General features: G+C 43.9%; 1 protein-coding gene across 2 annotated transcripts; it reads left to right on the top strand.

Moving 5' to 3' along the window:
* The first annotated feature begins 268 nt into the window (after window positions 1-268).
* On the top strand, window positions 269-21,969 carry elmod3 (ELMO/CED-12 domain containing 3). 2 transcript variants are annotated; one of them, XM_083783939.1, is made up of 15 exons: window positions 277-327; window positions 2,953-3,265; window positions 5,159-5,530; window positions 5,595-5,837; window positions 6,276-6,347; window positions 7,604-7,681; window positions 8,269-8,338; window positions 9,897-9,959; window positions 11,165-11,256; window positions 14,525-14,648; window positions 15,079-15,201; window positions 15,803-15,933; window positions 16,555-16,631; window positions 19,498-19,625; window positions 21,227-21,969. In XM_083783939.1, exons 4-15 carry the CDS (start codon window positions 5,799-5,801, stop codon window positions 21,472-21,474), a joined length of 1,245 nt encoding a protein of 414 aa, XP_083640065.1. In that variant the 5' UTR covers window positions 277-327; window positions 2,953-3,265; window positions 5,159-5,530; window positions 5,595-5,798; the 3' UTR covers window positions 21,475-21,969. The 2 variants fall into 2 exon arrangements, with proteins under 2 accessions (XP_083640066.1, XP_083640065.1); XM_083783940.1 differs by having other exon boundaries at window positions 269-331; window positions 5,159-5,837.
* The last annotated feature ends 298 nt before the right edge of the window (window positions 21,970-22,267 follow it).

Raw genomic sequence — 22,267 nt, 5'->3', positions numbered from 1 at the left:
GTGTGTAAAATATTACATATGCTAATATTATGTAATATATTATGTTTCAACTTTGAACTTTCAATGCATATCATGATCATCGCGAGAGAGAGAGAGAGAGAGAGAGAGAGAGAGAGAGAGAGAGAGAGAGAGAGAGAGAGAGAGAGAGAGAGAGAGAGAGAGAGAGAGAGAGCTAAGACAGCAATGACGTAATGAACCCAGCGCCAGGCAGTCAGGAAACCACAACTCCCAGAATGCACTTGGAATGAGACTGTGTCCAGTGGACGCCTGGACGGGGGAAGGGAAGGAAGCACTGATTGGAGGGAGAGAGAAACAATCACATAAACTGTAGGTATTAGTTTCTAAATGATTCACTGTTTAGTCAAAACATATCTCGGACAGTGTGTTGCATGCAGCGCTGTTGCATGCATTTGTTTAGTACGGTGTCACGCACCGTGCGTGTTGTTACAGAGATGTGGTTATGATCGGCGGATAGTGCTGTGGATTGTGGAAGAGATTTCCATCAGTGATAGTCAGTGTACACAATAACTCTGGACGGAAACGTCCGCTAAAGTACGAGGTCTAAACCGTAGTAATAATAGAACATAAAGAAAACGATTCCACCAGTCACCGAAACGAAGGGACGATGAAAGACTGCTCTCCGCCGTGGGAAACGTCTCAGACCTCCACCTTTTGTGTAAAATCCACTTTGGGCAGAAAATAAAACCTATCAAACGCACTGAATATTATTTTTGTTTGCTCAAATGCGCCGCCTACAGATCTGGTCTATGGTTTTTTTCTATTGACCAGAGCCGTAGATGGCGCACTTGAGTAATAAAACTGTATCCGTCTGGTCGATATCATTACATTTCTCTGGCCAAAAAGTGGATTTTTAGACAGAAGCTGCCAAGCTGGGGTTCTCCCACCGCGGAGAATAGTCTATCAACAACACCATAAAAGTGCATTTGTTTCGGTGACTGGTGAAACCGTTTAATTTCTTTTTACTACAGTTTAGACCTCGCACATTAATGGTTACAGTCAGGGAATGGCACTGCTGCTGGCAGAGCAGTGGAGAGTCGCTGGACCAGATCTACTTGGTACATAGCTGAACTGAACTGGTTACTTTGGATTTAATACAGTTCGCAATTATTATTAATTCACTTTATTCACATGTTCACGTTTAGTTTAGTTTTAGTTTGACCGGCGCAGGGTCAAACGTGCGTTCAGTTTTAAAGGTCGGGGTTAGGGTTTAATGCTTTGTTGCTGCTAGAGATTCATTGCTAGCTTTAACTAGCTAGGTTGCAGTGTTGCCAGATGTTGTGAGAGAAACAAGCAACCTAGCCAGTGTTGTTAGATGGGAAATGTAAAATTGTTGTACCAGAGGCTTAAAATGACCATATTCAAAAGAAAACTAAACCAAAAAAAGAGAAATCGCAGGTGTAAATCTGTAATTTCACAAAAAATAACATATTTATTGTAAGAAACAACCTTGTTTGAGACTCAAAAAATGCATCACAAATGATGCCTGGAAACAGACATCTTCCTTGACCTTACAAAAATAAAAGCCTGAAACAACACTAGAAAGACTAGGTGTTTTAAATGCCTCCAAGTACAGGTAAAAGTTACTGATTCTATGACTTATTTTGAAAGCCAAACCGGATCCCAAATCAGCACCCAAGGAATTTATAAAATTCAGATTTGTTTTGTTGTGTCCGGGTAGCTCATTCGGTAGAGCTCTCGCCTTTGGACCACAAGTTCATGTGTTCGCATCCTGCAGCCTGCATCCTGCATCCTTAAACTCACTAAATTAAGAAAAAGAACGCAATCATGTCACCCTCCGGGGGTCCTGGGGGATGCAATACTGTACTCAGTACTGTACTGTCTCTAACGTCGTTGAAGTAGGACTCATAAAATGTCCCTGGGATCCATCTAAAAGACCACGTCCATTACATTGCAAACCTATTTACATCACTGCCCCCCTAAGCCCCCTTCCAAACAAGCCCAATTGACTGACTTCTATGTAACCCCCCCTCTAAATAGCCAGCACCCCCAGTCACAATTTTCTGGAGCCGTCTGTGTGTAATAGGGATAGACTCCCGCGTGTTACCGGCTGATACCGACAATAAGCCACTCCCGGCCTATTTCCTACTTCTTTGTGATATGGTGAAATTATCATACACTTAAATTGAGCCATTATTGATATACCTCGTAAAAAAGTGTAAAATTATAGTACAACTACAATAGTTATCATCCATCTGGCAACACTGACTGAACCCAGGTCTAATGTTGTTTTTAGACTGAGTCCGTCAGTCCAAGAGCAAGTGGTTCTCACACATTTTATGTCAAATAGACCCTCACATGATATGTAAAATGTATTTGGCAGAGGAGACGCCATCTGAAAATATTTTTGTGCTAGGCAGTGAGTGACACCCCTAATATTTGTGTTATACTGGTAGATCAGCTAAGCTTGTAGATCTGCAAGGGCCGGGTTAAACTGAAGCAATCCCAATTAGGCAACTACACTAGCCTAAAGTCGCTTATAATAAGCAGACCTGGCAACACTGCTATATCGGTAACGTCACTACTGTACTGAATACTGATAGCCAGGGCAGTTGTGGTGTTACGCTGCTGTTGGTGGCCTATTGAATTCTGTTACTCGCAGACAGCTAGACGTTCGCTCTGTGAAAGTACTTGATTGTTGTATAACTTGGAAATTACACATACAGTGCATGCATACATAGGCGACTGTACATACATGTATGTCATAGTTGCCAAATAATTTAGTCCCTTCTCTTGTAGTTCTTCCATTTAAAAAATATCTTAACATCGGTTTAGAATGATAATACCCGAAACATCCTTATTACAGTTTCAGTATTTATTAATTCTTCTTATTGTACTGTCCCATAGCTATATTAATTCTTATCATTGTCCTCTCCTAGCTTTATAAATGTTTATTATTGTCCTGTCCTGTAGCTTTCAGATGCGTGACAGTTCTTTGGACATATGACAACAACTCTGCGCGGTGACAGCGGGACGTTTTTTACCCATGAGTCCATGAACAACTCGTTGCACTAAACGTGTGGTGTTCAAGGGCGAGGCTGAAGACCTAAACTACACGGTGGCCCATTGTGGCAGCCTGCACGTGAAGCAACGGTGTCCTGGTACCTCTAGGTGGCGCTCCGGTTCCTCCTCTTCGGTGCCAACAGTGATACAGGGGCTTGGACAGGGGGAGCCCAGCCCTGCCAAGTGATGCCTCATCTATCCGCCCTGGGTTCAGCTCTGACAGGTAAGGAAGCCTGCATGTCCACATTCGGGAGGAAGCCTTATTATTATACGCTATGTCCTAAACTGTTACTTTGCAGGATTCAAACTCAACAATGGCAAAAATGGCAGATCCAACACAAAAAAACGTGTCGCTTTGTGCCGCGGTTCGAGAATGTGGATCTACTTTTTTTGTTTTTCTTTCGGCTTTCGCCTTTATTTGATATATATTTTATAGAGGGATAGTAGGCTGACAGGAAATGGGGGAGTGACATGCAGTAAAGGCCGTCGGGATCGGGAGTCGAACCCGCGGCACACTGCCAGGCTCGGGCTACCGGCCAAGGTGCCTGGACCGCTGAGCCACGGCCCAGGCCAATGTGGGTCTACTTTTGATGCTTTTGTGTGACGCTGTGTTATTTATATCGTTTCTGTTGGGCAAAAACCGCTAATCTCCATAATTTTAATTCAAACTTTTTGTGTTTTAACGCCCTACACTACTTGACCATACAAGTACAGAATCCCACAAAAGCATCAAAAGTAAGTAGCAGATGACGCTAACACCTGCCCACCTGCCCGGGTCAGGTCAATAAAATGGTCGGGCAGATGAAGTTTGCTACTGGGTTGCCTGACCGGGCAAGTGCACATTTTGCGTAGGGATGCAATCGTCTTCAATTCCCTATAAATACAACACGAGATAGATCGTGTCTAGAACGTGGTCAGAGCGCTCTGCGTGTCTCCCTATCTCTTTACCATGTCCACCTCCCCACCACACACACACACACACAGTGAGCACTCCGGCGAAAACAGCTAATCTACAAGCTCACGGCATCACCAGGTTGCGAAAGCCATTAGTTTTCTCAAGCCAGGGCTCGGAATTGCGAACAATTTGGTCACAAATGCACCGACCGGAATTTTTTTTTTTTTACTATGGCATTAGGGTCTCCACATCTCCATCCCTGATGAGGTCACATGATGTCACGAGACCTGGGTACCATGTCCATATGTTGTGCCTGACACACTGACGGGAAATGCTTGATTCCATAGTTAACTGCGACCATCGGTCGCTATTATACAAGTGGCCATGACCTGAGGGCAAGTAGAACATGACCTGTACTTGCTTAACGGGCAAGTGCCTCTGAGACCTTAGTGTCAACCCCCATAAAACACTTAAAATGTAATTATTTCTGTGACAATGAATGGTCAACTAAACTGTACTGATACTTGCAGGCTAGCCTTGGTACCCAGGCGTTTATCTTTCGTTCGCATTCTGCTAAAGAAATTAAAGCCTGTGGAAATGAGCCACATTTCCTGGTCTAGGAAGTGAGAGTTAGCATCATGTTATGCTTTAGCTATTGAAAAATAGCAGATCTACAAGCTCATAGCGCGCCACCGAGTGGCGCGCTACAAGCTTGTAGGTCTGCTATTTTTGAAAAATCGAAGAACGACTGACATTTTTAGAATCTGATCTCAGGTCGGAATGGGTTAACCAGACCAGTGTGTGTCCAGTGGAAACCTCGTATGAATCTGATCTCAGGTCAGAATGGGTTATTCAGCGCCGTGATCCATGGCGGCACCCGCCCCTCTACACTAGAAATCACGGTGGCTGGGCCAGGCTACTTGCAGGCCTATGCTATCCAGGTCGTTCTAATCTTAATTTAACCAACTGTAGTGATACTTGCAGGCCTACTGACCACCAGGTGGTTCCTTAGTTCAATCACGTTACTCGTTTTTCATGTCCATTTATGCATGCTTTGGTTTTATTATTTGTCTCATACTGTTTGTTTTATTAATTTAATTTGATTGTTGTTGGTTATCCCTTGGCATTGTCAAGCACGTTGTACACATTGTTCTCGAAAAGCGCTTCATAAATAAACTTTATTATTATTATTATTAAACTAACTGTACTGAATACCTGCAGGCCTACTGCGAGGCCTACTGACCAGGTGGCTCTGTGGAGGACAGGAAGCCGGGAAGATTCCAGGAAACAACTCCTGCATCAACGGATAACGCTGTCCTCCAATCAGCAGGTCCCGGAGGGCCGCTCTCCTCCAATCAGCTCGTCCGGGAGGCCGTGCATCTGCAATCAAACATAAACACACACACACACACACACACACTGAAAGAGAGCCAACACCACGGCCAAGAGAACACAATTCATCACCTTCATCTCCACTTGAACACAACGTCGAGGCAGCTTCTGGAACACTGAGAGTGAGAGAGAGATAAAGAGGATTATGCTCGAAGAATATGATGATGAGCGTAACCTGGAAGACGCCCGTGTCCCAATAAGGCTGTTCTGAGATCAGATGGTCAGAGACGGTGGATGCTGGGAACTGAAGCTGGTGCGCTATAAGGCTGTTCTGAGATCGGACGGTCAGAGACGGTGGATGCTGGGACTGAAGCGGGTGCGCTCGTTATCCTCTGCAGCTGGCATGGCGCTCCTCCTATGGGCTCCTGGGACCACCGCGTTGGCGACCCTTGACCTGGGAGGCTTTTAGAGGGGCGGGGTCTGGAGGACACGCTTGACGACACGTACACACACACGCAACACGTATGCAATGGAAGAAGACGCTGGTGTCGCGGCGCAACACACTGATGTAAGGATCTGTCACCTGACCGCAAGTAACCCCCATTACAACCGCGAAAGCATCCGTGTCATAACTGTCATTTTAGATTTTTAAAGCTTCGTGCCGCACTACAGATGTGACTACATATTTTATTGTAAAAAAATATAATGTAATATGATGTTATGCTTTTATGCAATTAGCAGCTCATTGCTGTCCTGCCACTTGACCCATTTTGGGGCGGGAACCCCTTTTGGTGTTAGCATTATGCTATGCTTTAGCTATTGAAAAGTAGCAGATCTACAAGCTCATAGCGCGCCACCGAGTGGCGAGCTTGTAAGTCTGCTATTTTTGAAAAATCAAAACTTTTCCAGAAAACTGTCAGGGTTTAGAAGCCTTTTAAAAAAAATCCAAAATGGGTTAAATGTATATTTATTGTGAGCATCTATTCTAATCCCCCGTCCTCCTCAGGGCCTGAATGGTTTGTCCCATGACCCTAAACCAGAGGAAGGGACCACCAACGGACACTCCAACCATAAGTTTGTGAGTACGACATGTCACCTGAAGTGTGTGTGTGTGTGTGTGTGTGTGTGTGTGTGTGTGTGTGTGTGTGTGTGTGTGTGTGTGTGTGTGTGTGTGTGTGTGTGTGTGTGTGTGTTGGTGAGAGGTTTTTATGGCTGGGGTGGTGGAGGGTGAGCAGCAGTTTTAGGCCCATTTAGGCCTGACGTAAAAAATAAAAAAAATCTTCTAAATTCTGACAGTTCTCTGAAATACCTATGTTTTCTGTATCAGTGGTGCGCAATATTTCATGTCAAGGACCCCACAAATTATATGTAATTGGCCTCCGACCCCCGTCTGAAAATATGTTGTTCCAGGGACCCCCCCCCCCACCAGAAGCAAAGATTTGAGTTAAAAAAAATATATATATTCCAAATTTGTGCCACATTCTTCACGATTTTTCAAAAATAGCAGACCTACAAGGTCTGCTTGTAGATCTGCTATTTTTTACAATAGCTAAATTATAACATAATGTTTAAAACACCAAACGGGGTTCCCGCCCCAAAAAGGGTTAAAGACGCAAAAGACAAACGAGGAATGAGCAATGCAACTTCTCTCGGGTGTTATATCATGAAGTGAGTATGTGATTGGTTGAGATTCCTTAACGGAACGTGCTCTACGATTGGTTGAGTTCCCTGACAGAACTTGCTCTATGCATGTCTGTACCAAGCATGACGCTCATTAAAACCTCTAGTCTTGAAACGTGAAACAGACTTACAACCACTTTTTCCCCGGGCAAATCTTGAATTATAGGTTCAGACCGCTATAGAGCGTCGCAGTCCCGCCCCCCTTTCAGAACGACGAGTGGCCCAGGAAATAATTCCCGTTCATTTTCCCCATAGGCTTTTCATGGGGGTTTACGCCGCGGACAAAGTCAACTCGGCTCGTGACAAATCATGACAATAAACACAATGTTTTGGGGCCGATCAAATAATTAGTCGGAAGAAAAACAAAACAAAAAGTGTTGTAGATTCCTGCCTTCTCTTTCTTCTTCTTTCTAATTATTTGATCTGCCCAAAACATTGTGTTTATTGTCAGGATTTGTCACGAGCTGAGTTGGCATTGTCCGCGGTGTAAACGTCTTTAAATAAATACTTTTTGAAAAGCCTATGGGAAAAATGAACGGGGAATTATTTCCTGGGCCACTCGCCGTTCTGAAAGGGGGGCGGGACTGCGACGCTCTATAGCCCACTTGGAGAACCACTTATCTACAGTGTGACTGTGTGTGTGTGTGTGTGTAGATCATGAATGGAGTGCTAACAGCTCATAACATCCAGGACCACACCACCAGCGGTACGGCACCACTCTCATCCCTGCCCGTGAGTCTTTCCTTTGTTTTTCTTGTTTTGTTTCTCCTCCAGTTCACACATAGATTCGTGTTTCAACACTTACCGTCTTGGACGTCGGTGCGGCGGAGAGCTAGCTTTAGGGCCATTGTCCACACTCAAAATAATAATCTGTACATTCAAACGGATGCCAGGTCAACAAATGAACCTGGCATCTGTCTACATAACATATCTAAATTAAAGTGCAAGTGCTATGGCTAAGGTGCAGTATGTCGAAGTTATAGTCTTCAGATTACAGCGGAAAATTGAGTGTGTCTGTATTTCTAACTGCAATGGGGAGTTTCTTCCACAGTTCGGGAGTCGTGAGGGAGAAGAGTCTGGGACGTGTGGAGCGTTGTCCAGGGTATTTTAGGGAACGTTTACACAGCTTCCTGTGTTAGCTGGTCTTTATATCTTACCGAGAGTGCTCGCACCGTGCGCGCAACGTTTGTTGACGCCCATAACATTTGAAGTTGATGAATAACTGTTATGCAAATAATTGAGATTAACAATTTAATTGTGTTTTTGACATTGAACATTGGGAACATATGAATATAACTGGTGGTGTTGTTACCTCACAGATTTCAGCTCTGAAGCAGAATGGCCTGTTGCAGACACTGACCATGGGAGGGGAGGCGCCTAAAGCTGCAGGTAAGACACACACACACACACACACACACACACACACACACACACACACACACACACACACACACACACACACACACACACAGTACACACACACACACACACACACACACACACACACACACACACACACACACACACACCTCTCTCCTTTTAGTCTAGCGCTGTCCTCTGGGTGTCCTTCCCAGTGGAGATGGCTCCTTGTTTCCTAGATACATGACAGGCCTTGCAGGTCTGTACCTCCCTGGGGTCCCTGCAATGTGCCAGGCTACGTATCCTACAGTACAGTACAGTACAGTACAGTACAGTACAGTACAGTACAGTACAGTACAGTACTCGGACAGCACGCTGACACACTTTCTTGAGAATGAACTGGGCGTCCGTCAGTGGTGACGAAGGCCGTACCGTTGCAGCCTGGGTCGACGGCTACCTGTCACCAGTGTGCGCCGCAGCCGGTGAGTTGCGTTTGTACTGTGAGGGATTAAAGGGATAGTTCAGATTTTTTTAGACTCCATTAATATAGTGGCAACTGTATTAATTGATGTCCCGTGTCCCGTGGTGGGAGTTCTGCTCTGGTTTTGGTCAATAAAGAGCCATAAATGTCAAGACGTCTAATTGCCAATTAAGTACCGGATGCCACGGACGACAAGACGTCTTCCCTTGGGAATTAAAAAAATAAGAAAATCCTCTAATCTGGTGTACAGGTGATGATATGCACATTACATGCATAATAGAATTACAAATTCTTTCTTTTTTTGTAATGGGATAATTGGCACTCGAAGCCTAAACTGGGGACCACCAGGTGGCGCTGAAAGAGTAGTTCCGGTCATTTTTTGGGGGGCATAAGGGGCCACGCAGTAAAAGTAAATTAATCCACAAAACTAACGTCATTTGTATCGTTGACCCATTTCTAAAATATTAGCGCAACTTTCGTTCAACTTTGACCACTCTATCACATGGAACTATTTTTTGGGCGTAGTGATATGCACACAAAAAACATAGTTCCGTGTGATAGAGAGGTAAAAATGAACGAAAGTTGCACTAATATATTAGAAATAGTTCAACAATGCAAATTACGTTAGTTTTGTGGATTAATTTACTTTTACTGCATGGCCCCCTGTGCCCCCCACAAAATGACCGGAACTACTTTTTACTTTAACTTTAACTTTAACTTTTAACTTTAACTTTAACTTTAACTTTTACTTTTACTTTTAACTAATATTTCACCAAAACCAGAGCAGAACTCCCATCACGGGACTCGGGCAATCAGTTAATACAGTTGCAACCGCTATATTAATGGAAAGTATTTCATACAGCTTAAGTTAAAAAAATCTGAACCATCCCTTTAAAGTTCTCAGTCGCCACGACTGATTTCAGTCATTTGGATTCCATAGCAGTCTTCTATGGAAGCGTGTGGCGCAGGGGAAATAGCCGATCTACAAGTTCTCAATGCGACGCTCCTTACTGTAGGACTTGGCCATCCGAAATATTTCAGCGGTGAGATTTTATTTAGCTTTAAACCGTTCACCGTTTGCCCCCCTCTTGTTTTCTGTTCTGCCAGAGGAGGATTCTGAGCTGGAGAAAGCCAGAGAGGAGTGGGAGGCTGTGGAGTGCAACCAGCCAGGTGAGACACTACATCACACTGAAGTCTTGTTTAATTTAGAATGGCACTGAAGTCTTGTTTAATTTAGAATGGTACTGAAGTCTTGTTTAATTTAGAATGGCACTGAAGTCTTGTTTCATTTAGAATGGCACTGAAGTCTTGTTTCATTTAGATTGTACTGAAGTCTTGTTTCATTTAGAATGGCACTGAAGTCTTGTTTCATTTAGAATGGTACTGAAGTCTTGTTTCATTTATAATGGCACTGAAGTCTTGTTTCATTTAGATTGTACTGAAGTCTTGTTTCATTTAGAATGGCACTGAAGTCTTGTTTCATTTAGATTGTACTGAAGTCTTGTTTCATTTAGAATGGTACTGAAGTCTTGTTTCATTTAGAATGGTACTGAAGTCTTGTTTCATTTAGAATGGTACTGAAGTCTTGTTTCATTTAGAATGTACTGAAGTCTTGTTTCATTTAGAATGGTACTGAAGTCTTGTTTCATTTAGAATGGCACTGAAGTCTTGTTTCATTTAGAATGGTACTGAAGTCTTGTTTCATTTATAATGGCACTGAAGTCTTGTTTCATTTAGAATGGCACTGAAGTCTTGTTTCATTTAGAATGGCACTGAAGTCTTGTTTCATTTAGATTGTACTGAAGTCTTGTTTCATTTAGAATGGCACTGAAGTCTTGTTTCATTTAGATTGTACTGAAGTCTTGTTTCATTTAGAATGGTACTGAAGTCTTGTTTCATTTAGAATGGTACTGAAGTCTTGTTTCATTTAGAATGGTACTGAAGTCTTGTTTCATTTAGAATGTACTGAAGTCTTGTTTCATTTAGATTGTACTGAAGTCTTGTTTCATTTAGAATGGCACTGAAGTCTTGTTTCATTTAGAATGGCACTGAAGTCTTGTTTCATTTAGAATGGCACTGAAGTCTTGTTTCATTTATAATGGCACTGAAGTCTTGTTTCATTTAGATTGTACTGAAGTCTTGTTTCATTTAGAATGGCACTGAAGTCTTGTTTCATTTAGATTGTACTGAAGTCTTGTTTCATTTAGAATGGCACTGAAGTCTTGTTTCATTTATAATGGCACTGAAGTCTTGTTTCATTTAGATTGTACTGAAGTCTTGTTTCATTTAGAATGGCACTGAAGTCTTGTTTAATTTAGAATGGCACTGAAGTCTTGTTTCATTTTTTTTAACTCTTTAATGCTCTCCTCAAGCAGCTCTCCTCAGCGAGGACAGCGGTCCAGTCCCTCTCATCTCCTTCAACGAGGCTCTGCAGCATTTCCAGACCACAGACTTTGGAGACGTCCTGGTAAGATGACATAGAAATCTGTTAACCCATTCTGACCTGAGATCAGATTCTAAAAATGTCTTCTACATCCTGACAGTTTTCTGAAAAAGCTATGTTTCTATGTCAGTCGTTCTTCGACTTTTCAAAAATAGCAGACCTACAAGCTCGTAGCGCGCCACTCGGTGGCGCGCTATGAGCTTGTAAGATGACCTGGTAAGATGAGAAAGAGAAATGTATTCTGTTAAGGACGTCCTGGCAAGGGCAGGAGCAAACCATGCCTACTTAAGAGACCATTTGTAGGATTTGGAGTCCATTGCGCTAATGAAGTCTGTGCCTCTTCAGTCTTTGGTGGGGGTGCAGTACTTAGTTTAGACAGTTTTTGGTTTAGACTATAGTCATTGGTTAGACCAGTCATTAGTCCTATACAACTACAACCTATCTCAAACCCTCGCCCTAAACCTAACCTCCCACAGGGGCAGCACACCTAAACCTAACCTTAACCCATGTCTAACCAATGACTAGTCTAAACTAAGTATGCACCCCTTTGGTAGAGCTCTCGCCTTTGGACCCCAAGTTCACGGGTTCGATCCCGGGCACCGCCACCTTGGTGTATGAGAGGCACGGCTTGGCGTGTGGCAAGTCGTGAGGGAAGTACTGGGAGCTGATTGTAGGTGTGGTGGCGCAGCCACCCCAGCAATCCCATCTCCCGGGAGGCTCTGTCTAGTAGGGCTGGGCGATATGACGATATATATCGTATTTTCGATAGAAAATGTCTATCACGAAAAAAAAGCTATATCGCTTATATCGCCGTTTCGCTTTACGGCAGTATTTTACGTCACAGCGCTTATATACGGCATGCCCAGCAGCCCACCGCGCGCACTGAAAACAGTGAGCCAACACCTTTCGGATGTCTTCTCTATTATATACTCTAAGGCCAACACGACCACAACACAAGCCGAGGTGGTGCTTGCACCTAAAAGAGGGAGATGATGATGATGGCTGACGAGATTCAGAGCGGTGTAAGGGGCACGTTCGGAAATACCACACCGGAGCGAACTCATCTATCAGTTTGCATTGCACAGTGCGCCTAGTGCGCTATTTCCGAACGCGCCCTAAAGTAACCGGTCATTCACTGTTATAAATGCAGGTTTCATGTTGGGTCAAATTGATAAATTGCGTGAGCCACGCATGTTTTACACAGTTGAACAATAAGCTTGTCCGTCGTCGGGTGCACTGCAAACTTCTTCCAAGACGAAGACGTTCCTCTTACCTGTGCAGTCCTCCTGCTGCGTCACGCGTGTCTGTCTTGTTTTATTGTTCCAAATAAATTATTCCATTTGAAAAGTCCTTAATTCAGCAACAGCTTACAACAACAACACAAGACGCTGACTTTGTTGTGATCATCAAAAAAAAAGGAAAAGAAAAAGCCCCACTCGTCCCAGACTCCCATATACGCACAGCTGTGGGCATGGAGAGTTGACGACAAGATCGCGTTCTCTCTCACTCTCTCTCACTCTATCGCCTGTAGTCAATTAAACATCGTTAAGCTGCCCAACGTCTTTAACAAACTAAACTATAACTACAACAGAACATGTTGATTCCCTATACAGAGCTTAAAGGTATATTCAGTGATTTCACTCAAAAAACCTTAGGTTTCGTTTTTGGCTGTGGGACCCAGCCTTTCGTCCAATCAGGATAGAGAGTCAAAAACGAAACCTAAGGTTTTTTGACCCCCAGGGGTTAACTGGGGACAGGGAGGAACTCCTGATATGGTCAGCACACTCTATAGTAGGGAGGATTATCACAACAAAACAAAAAAAGAAGTGATATTTGAATTAAGTGAAATCACTGAATATACCTTTAAATGAACTGAAACAACTGTAGTGACAAACTGTGACATGAGATATTTATTTTTTCCTTAAGCCAATTTAATGCAGACACAGGCCTGTACTTCTGTGTCTGAATGGCAACGTCTTATTTCTTTCTTTTTTCTTTTTAATTGTCATAATAATAATTATTATTAATAATACTAATAAAACTTTATTTGTATAGCACCTTTCATGACATGAAATGCAGCTCTCAAAGTGCTTTACAGAGCAATGGAGAAAAAAAGAAAAGCAAGGCAACGACATTAAAAAACAAGCAGTGATGCAATACAGTGAGGACATGAATAACAAAAAATAAAAGATCAATTAAAAGCAATGTTGTAGAAGTGGGTCTTGAGCTGTGCTTTAAAAATGTCTACAGAGGCTGAACAATTGAGTTCAGCCTCTAATTATTATTATATACATTTTATTTTGTAATATTTTTGTACTTGCTTTGGGCCTGTCTGTGCATGGGAAGGGCATCAGTATTATATTCATATAAGTAGACTGGATAATGTGAATTTAATTGTTTTTTGAGTGGTGCAACCATTATAGACAGCTATGTGTGTCCCTGTCCCTGTATCCGAGCACGGAAATAGCATAACTATTGTCACCACCAAGTGTCACTGTTGTGCAGCCTAACACAGACAGAGGCCAGGGAGGAGAGCTTGTACAGTACAGTACAGTACAGTACAGTACAGTACAGTACAGCCCAAGTACAGTAAAGTACTCGACCTGAACAAAAATCAATTCTTTTAGATAAAAAAATAGGTATCGTAAAAAATATGCTATATCGTGAGTATATCGTTATCGTGATAAAATAAATTCTATATCGTGATATGAGATTTTGTCATATCGCCCAGCCCTACTGTCTAGCACATTGTAACAGGGACAGACTCCTGACAATAAAGCCACTCCCCGAGTCCCCGACCTACTTCTTCTATCCAGACTGGAATTCCATCAAATATCAACGGCACAAATAAAAAAATGGAAACCCACAAAGTGATTTTCTTTTGAGAATCTGAATTTGAACCACATCCTTAGTATGGCAGTAGTGGCATTTGTTTTCTTATTTTTGTTAAAACCTTTGCAAAGTGAGCGTTCATTGTGATATGATACTGTTAAATATGGAACTTAACCCATTAAAAAAAACCGAAGAACGACTGACACAGAAACATAGCTTTTTCAGAAAACTGTCAGGATCTAGAAGACAATTTTATAGAATCTGATCTCAGGTCAGAATGGGTTCAAGGATACCATTGATCCAAGCCGGGAAACACGATCGCTTGATTGATGAAAAGCCAATCTGACCACTTAACACTTGTTAGAAGCACTGACTGAGGCTTTATTTTATTAACCTTGTGTGTGTGTGTGTGTGTGTGTGTGTCGCTCCCCCCCCCCCCCCCCCCCCCCCCCCCCCGCAGAAGAACATCCAGCCCACCATTCACAGGACGGGTCTGGCGGCCATCACACATTTCCTGTTCGGCCCTCCGCGGCTGCACCGAGAGCTGTCGGAGGAGAGAGACCTGGTGTTCGCCATCGCACAATGTGAGTCCAGTCCATTACGTACACAGTACCACTCACCTGGTTTTACTATAGGACTGTTTCTCACGCGCCTCTTAATGTCTTCTTAATTGTCTCGTGTGTGTGTGTGTGTGTGTGTGATCTTGATCTGCTATATTTAGCTCCTGGGTTAATTATTTTTATTTATTATCCTGGCGGTTTGACTGAAGCATTATGAAGCATTGACTGACTCGGTTCGGGGCTCGGGTCTTCAGTTCCGGGGCGCACCCGTGCCACCCTAGTCTAGACCCAATATTATTCTCCTCACAGAAAAACTTCTGTGACCCAGGGGATGAACGAGTGACGTCAGGACGTCCGTACTGCTATAGTAATACATTGTGTGTGTGTGTACGTGTGTGTGTGTGTGTGTGTGTGTGTGTGTACGTGTGTGTGTGTGTGTGTGTGTGTTGTCCAGGCTCTCTGGACAACAGCCAGATGGTCCACATGCGTGTTCTGCAGACCATCTATAAGAGGCTGCTGGGCAGCAGGATGGACTGCCCTCGCTACGGAGAACACTGGGAGAACATCGGCTTTCAGGGTCAGCATCTCTCTTCGGTAGCAGTTCACTACTGCACTCACACCGTTCTTCTAAATCACTAGTTCTCACACTTTTTCGTGCCAAGGACCACTCCCACCACATCTGCTATTTTCAAAAATAGCAGATGTACAAGTGGCGTTTGAACCGTGGGTCATAAAATCAACTCCCTCAACTCCCATTTGGGCCTAGATAGATTTTCTGCCACTTAAAAACACACTTTTAGCTCCTACTCCTACAGATCTTGTCCAAATCTCACAAATAATGGCATGCGTGCCTTTCGATAAAAATCATGAACGAAAACGTCCATTCGACGCCAATCACTCAACAAATCACCGAAAGCATTTTCAATTTGACCCAAAAGGGTCGCCAACAAAATGTGCAAAAACGGTTTTGATGCAGTCAATTTCTTACAAACAAAACACCATGTGTCACAAACGCCGGATCCGATCGGCACCAAATATGTCCTCCCAGTGTAATGTGGCGCCTGTGTGTGTGTGTGTGTGTGTGTGTGTGTGTGTGTGTGTGTGTGTGTGTGTGTGTGTGTGTGTGTGTGTGTGTGTGTGTGTGTGTGTGCGTGTGCGTGTGCGCGTGCACTGTGTAGGTGCGGATCCGGCCACAGACCTGCGTGGAACAGGCTTCCTGGGCCTCATGCACACACTGTACTTTGTGATGGACCCCGAGACTCTGCCGCTGGCCAGGGACATCTACAGGCTGTCACTGCATCCCTCACAGGTGAGGTGACGACCTCCTCCGTTATCCCATTCTGACCTGAGATCAGATTCTAAAAAATGTCTTCCGCATCCTGACAGTTTTCTGAAAAAGCTACGTTTCCATGTCGGTCGTTCTTCAATTTTTCAAAAAAAATAGCGGACCTACAAGCTCGTAGATCTGCTATTTTTCAATAGCTAAAGCATAGCATAATGCTAACACCGAAAGGGGTTTCCGCCCCAAAATGGGTTATCCTATTACAGTGGTTCTCAAAGTTTTTCATGTCGTGGACCCCTGAGTTGACACTTATTAGCCCGCGGACCACCATTTGAAAAGATATGTCAGGGACCTCCATTTAGAGAAGACTTTTATACACTGATTCTCAAACATTTTAATTTCTATGACTTGAATTAAGCTATGGGTCCCCATTTAATGGCATTTCCATCTCTGGCACCCCAATTTATATTGAAAAAGCAATGTTAAATTAACTCTAAGAGTGAATTATGTATTTACACAGGTGGTATTCTACTATATAAATTAAAAACTATGCAAACAACATTACATAATATACTTTTAGCTGTTGTAAGTAGCGTACAGTAATTCCATTTAGTATCCTCGTGTCCATGTTGTACTGTGTCGTTCCAGAACTTTCCTTTCAGCGTGATGTCAATCAACATGACACGTATCGCCCTGCACGTGCTCAGAGAGGAGGCCTTATCCAAGTGAGTCACCAACACAAAAGCATGCAGTACTAAGTCATGTTGCCATGTTAGGTAACCATGATAGATACATTAACAAACACTGTCTGGGGTGTTCACAAAAGCCTGAGTAGGTCTACGTTAAAATGTTGGAAGTGGCACAGTCGGTAGTGCCGTCGCCTCACAGCTAAAAGATCCCAGGTTTGATTCCCGCCAGGGGGCGTGTTCTCTCCTCCGCGTCATCAGCACCCATACCCTATAGGTGGGGTTGGCGAAAGGGCCTTTCTGTAAATTTCTAATTATTAGGTGTAAAAAACATATCGTCATTACGTCACCATCGAAAACCAATTACACTCTGGCATTGGGTCCTTTAATCCACATATTTTCTTACGTCATCATTGAGAGCTAGTTATACATATACTATGTATATGTAATTTGTAAGTTGATTAGCGGTATACTGTGGTTACTTTGCGCCTACGCACCGTCCCAGCCAACCCGCCACTTTTGATGCGTATGCACCGTCCCAGCAAATTGTGCCTGATACGGCAGGGGTGCCAGATTACATACATGTATACACAGGAGCATTACCTTTAATCCTCCCAACACTAAAACATATCGTCATTACGTCACCATCGAAATCCAATTACACTCTGGCATTGGGTCCTTTAATCCACATATTTTTGACGTCATCACTGAGAGCTAGTTATACGTATACTATGCATATGTATATGTTGCTGGGACAGTGCATACGCATAAAAATTGGCGGGACGGCTGGGACGGTGCATACGAGTCCCGCGGCGAAACTAGTACTTGCGCGCTCTGCTTGCTCAAGTAGTAATTGATGTTTTTCATTCTTGTTGCACAGTAGTTATCTGGCGCAGAGCCAGTGAACTTAACAACCTGTTGTGTTCTGTGGTTATGCGGTGTAGGGCCAGTGAACATAAAGGGTAAGACCACTTTTTTGGAGGTTTGGGTTGTTTTCTTACCTTATTATGGTCAACCTAGTCCAGTCCAGGAGTTATTTCGCTCCATTGTGCAGTTTTATAGAAAATAACTTTATAAAAATACCAGCCCAATGAGCCCATTGACTTACATTGTCGCGGGGAAACAGCTCTCAAAGTCACTCTTTTAGCACATGAACGAACGCAACAAAAGCTGATTCTGACAGTTTATGACATCAGAAAAACTCATGAGGTTTTATTTTCATGTTTTAACGTATATTTATAAAGGTACTATTTTGTTTGGAGAGACACTGAAGCTGCAATGCGGTCTTCCGTTTCCGGTTTCATTTGTAAACAAGGAAGCACGCTGGCTGCCTGTGTTGTACGCTGAGAGCACCCAATCCATCTGCAGTCGAGCAGTACCCCCGACACAGACACCCACGGCAAGTTTGTAGGCTTACGATACTTTTAGAACGGAGGATGAAGTGCGCTGTTCCAGATTGTTGCAGTTAGAGTTGGACCAATCGGATCGTAGTACCGCGTCACGTGAAAACAGAAGTGATTCGGTTGGCGTAAGCATACCTACCAGATCTTCTTTCTACACAAATTAGTCAAAACAAGACAACGTTGAAATGTTTTATTAAAAATAAAACCACATGAGTTTTCCTGATGTCATAAGCTGTCAGAATCAGCTTTTGTTGCGTTCGTTCATGTGCTAAAAGAGTGACTTTGAGAGCTGTTTTCTATAAAACTGCACAATGGAGCGAATTAACTCCTGGACTGGACTAGTTTGACCATAATAAGGTAAGAAAACAACCCAAACCTCCAAAAACGTGGTCTTACCCTTTAACAACCTGTTGTGTTCTGTGGTTATGCGGTGTAGGGCCAGTGAACTTAACAACCTGTTGTGTTCTGTGGTTATGCGGTGTAGGGCCAGTGAACTTAACAACCTGTTGTGTTCTGTGGTTATGCGGTGTAGGGCCAGTGAACTTAACAACCTGTTGTGTTCTGTGGTTATGCGGTGTAGGGCCAGTGAACTCTATGTTGTGTGGTGTTGTGTTCTGTGGTTATGCGGTGTAGGGCCAGTGAACTTAACAACCTGTTGTGTTCTGTGGTTGTGCGGCGTAGGGCCAGTGAACTATATGTTGTGTCGTGTTGTGTTCTGTGGTTGTGCGGCGTAGGGCCAGTGAACTATATGTTGTGTCGTGTTGTGTTCTGTGGTTGTGTGGCGTAGGGCCAGTGAACTATATGTTGTGTCGTGTTGTGTTCTGTGGTTGTGCGACATAGGGCCAGTGAACTATATGTTGTGTCGTGTTGTGTTCTGTGGTTGTGTGGCGTAGGGCCAGTGAACTATATGTTGTGTCGTGTTGTGTTCTGTGGTTATGCGGCGTAGGGCCAGTGAACTATATGTTGTGTCGTGTTGTGTTCTGTGGTTATGCGGCATAGGGCCAGTGAACGATATGTTGTGTCGTGTTGTGTTCTGTGGTTGTGCGGCGTAGGGCCAGTGAACTGTTGTGTCGTGTTGTGTTCTGTGGTTATGCGGCGTAGGGCCAGTGAACTATATGTTGTGTCGTGTTGTGTTCTGTGGTTATGCGGTGTAGGGTCAGTGAACTATATGTTGTGTCGTGTTGTGTTCTGTGGTTGTGCGACGTAGGGCCAGTGAACTATATGTTGTGTCGTGTTGTGTTCTGTGGTTATGCGGTGTAGGGTCAGTGAACTATATGTTGTGTCGTGTTGTGTTCTGTGGTTATGCGGCGTAGGGCCAGTGAACTATATGTTGTGTCGTGTTGTGTTCTGTGGTTATGCGGCGTAGGGCCAGTGAACTATATGTTGTGTCGTGTTGTGTTCTGTGGTTATGCGGCGTAGGGACAGTGAACTATATGTTGTGTCGTGTTGTGTTCTGTGGTTATGCGGCGTAGGGCCAGTGAACTATATGTTGTGTCGTGCAGGGAGTGTAATCGTCGGCAGCAGGTGGTGGGCGTGCTGAATGAGTTCTACGTCGCCACGTACCTGCACCTGTACCAGCTGTGGAAGAGCCAGCACAAGACAATCTCTGACTCCGGCTTCGTTCTCAAAGGTAAAACACAAAACACAAGACCCAACCCGGAGCTTTTTGCTGCCCTTTCACTTTTTTTTGCCGTCGGGGAAGACGCGTCTTGATTTTTACTTTTTGTGTATTCTTTTGTCGTAAAACGATTTTTACCCTACTTGATAACCGTATCACACACAAGTATATAAGAAAGAAATAGCAGAGCTTGTCGATCTGTTATTTATGAAAAGTAAAAGCGGCCATGTCTTCCCGGCACCCCAGAGCTCCTATTTTGAAGGAATCCCGGGGCTGATTGTGTTAAAAAATCACACCCGTGTGAACCCCCCCCCCCCCTCTCTCTCTCTCTCTCTCTCATTAGCAGGCAACGGTGCAGCACTATCTCTCTCTCTCTCTCTGTTTCTGGCACAACAGCGCCACTTTTGCCCCTACTGGTACTCATAGTCACATAGTCACACACATAGTCACTAGGGATGTCAGTAACGGATAGTTTCCCAACCGGTTACCCGTTAGGATTAACCGGTTCATTACCGGATAGTGGTTGATTTTTTTCTTTTTTTAATAGGCTACCCCAAATGTAATATGCATGTATAGCAGGCTACATAATTAAAGTTGGTAGACGAATGGCATACATTTATTTATGCTCCTTTTATAAAAGACAAACAAAAAAGCAACATTTAACAATATAAATAAATTGTTGTAGGCTTCTGGCTTAATCATCAATAAACAACGCATCGCATCTGCATGATGCATGCATCTGCGCGTCTACAGTACAGAGGTCCGCCGGTTCTAGTCCAACAAAACATAAATAAATCCAGTCCAGATCCGAGCAACCTATACCTATAAAGCCACTGGACGCATGGGCTAAGCCTTTTTTATTATTAAGGAAGATCAGCATGCATGTCACCGTGTTCCGTTTGTTGACTTTTCGCTGACGAGAAAACCCTCAAACATCGATAGCACATGGCTAACTTTTGATAGCCGTAAGCCGTGCCAGTGTGGAGACGGATAGGAGGAGAAGGAGGAGGAAGCGGCAGCGGCGGCTGTAAACGTTCTCCCTCCAGGCCAAATGGCCAATAATGGATTTAATAATGTAGGTCTCTGCATTGATACGGTCGACATGTGTTCATCTCGTCTCGCTGTCACTCGCTTACATTTTGACTACCGCAAAGCTACCGTTGTAACTTGTAGCCAACTAGCCATTGAAGTACAACAGAGAACGGGGACATTGAGGGGGCAGAAAACAGAGCCCGAGCGCTGTTCATGCAGCCTGGAGTGCGACAAGCTGGGCGGCGCAAATAGCAATTTTAGGCATGTGTGCAACATGACAACTGTTTTAAAGTATTGTACAGTGACAACTACAGTCTCTGTAATGTTTATGTTGTACTATTACTAAAAACGATCTAAAATAAAGGGATTTAAGATCAGAACACGCATTTATTATTATGCAAATTAACCGTTAAAGCTGATAAAAATATCCGGATGTTTCTTAACGGTCGGCTAACCGGTTAACCGGTTAACCCCTGACATCCCTAATAGTCACATAGGTGAACACGGACATTGCTGTTCCTCGGAGCGGTTGCGCCACTCAAAAAAAAGCTCTATGGTGGTGTGTTTCTCTCTCCTGCCAGAGGTGGAGCTGTTTGCCAAAAAGAACCCCAAGCTGATGCTCCGTCGTCTGGAGCTCTTCCTGAAGGAGAGGCGTTCGGGCGGAGGAGGACCCTCCCCGGACCCCCCCCAGGGGGCCCCCCAGCCTTCTCCCAGCCTGGGCGGGGCCCGGCCCGCCGCGCTGCAGCAGGGGACCAAGAGAAAAGAGATGCACTTCACCGGAGTGTGTGACCTACAGCCTGACATGGAGGGAGAGGCCAGACTCATCTGACCTTAGTCGGAGAGGGGTGTGCGTGTGCATTTGCATTACTATACTTGTGAGCATAATATAATTTCAGAAGTAGACGTTTTGGCTACAACCTTCCTGGTCCGCACAAGAGAAATGGTTAATGGAGACTTTTAGAGTTGGGGTTTTAACAATCCCAACCAAAGTCTCTGGGTTGGGTTTTAGGGTTAAGATTAGACATTAAGAAGGTTAAAGGACAACTTAATACTTAGTTGCATCCTTTGCATTGCGGGGGGCATGCATCGAACAATAAGCAGGTCTATAGATTTATTTTCCGGTGAGCGCAACTATGCACCAAAATCAGGTTTAGAGGTTGAAGAACGGCAAAAGAAATGCTTACAAATGCACTTTATAAAATTGCCATCGTTAAAATGTCTTCACAATTATAGTAATGCAAACGCGTTTCCGTGTGCTGTCATGGGAACACGTCTATCAGTATGTGTGTGAGGGTCTCTCTCTCTCTCTCTCTCAGAGAGAATGAACGTGGATTCCACTAAGCCCTAACATAGAACCTGCTGTCTGGAGCACTGCACTTTGATCTGCCCGATCAGGGGTCACTCCGAAGGAGAGAAAAAAGGCTTTGAAAAAAGAGAATAGACACAAACACGCACACAATCCAGGATGTCCCAAAACGAAGAGAAAGAGGGCGTTTGCACTTTGCTGTGGATTCAGTGGGTATAATGGAAGCCAAATCGGTATAGCTGCCAAATTGTAGCCTGGAATCCAGCCTGATTCGCTACGTTTGTCTTTTTCTCACTTCGCCACTCAGTCTGACCAA

This window comes from Protomyctophum parallelum (assembly GCF_964188405.1).
Source record: "Protomyctophum parallelum genome assembly, chromosome: 15".
Lineage (NCBI taxonomy): Eukaryota > Metazoa > Chordata > Actinopteri > Myctophiformes > Myctophidae > Protomyctophum > Protomyctophum parallelum.
The sequence above is the reverse complement of the archived record's forward strand: the minus strand, read 5'-3'. Positions and strand labels throughout refer to the sequence as shown.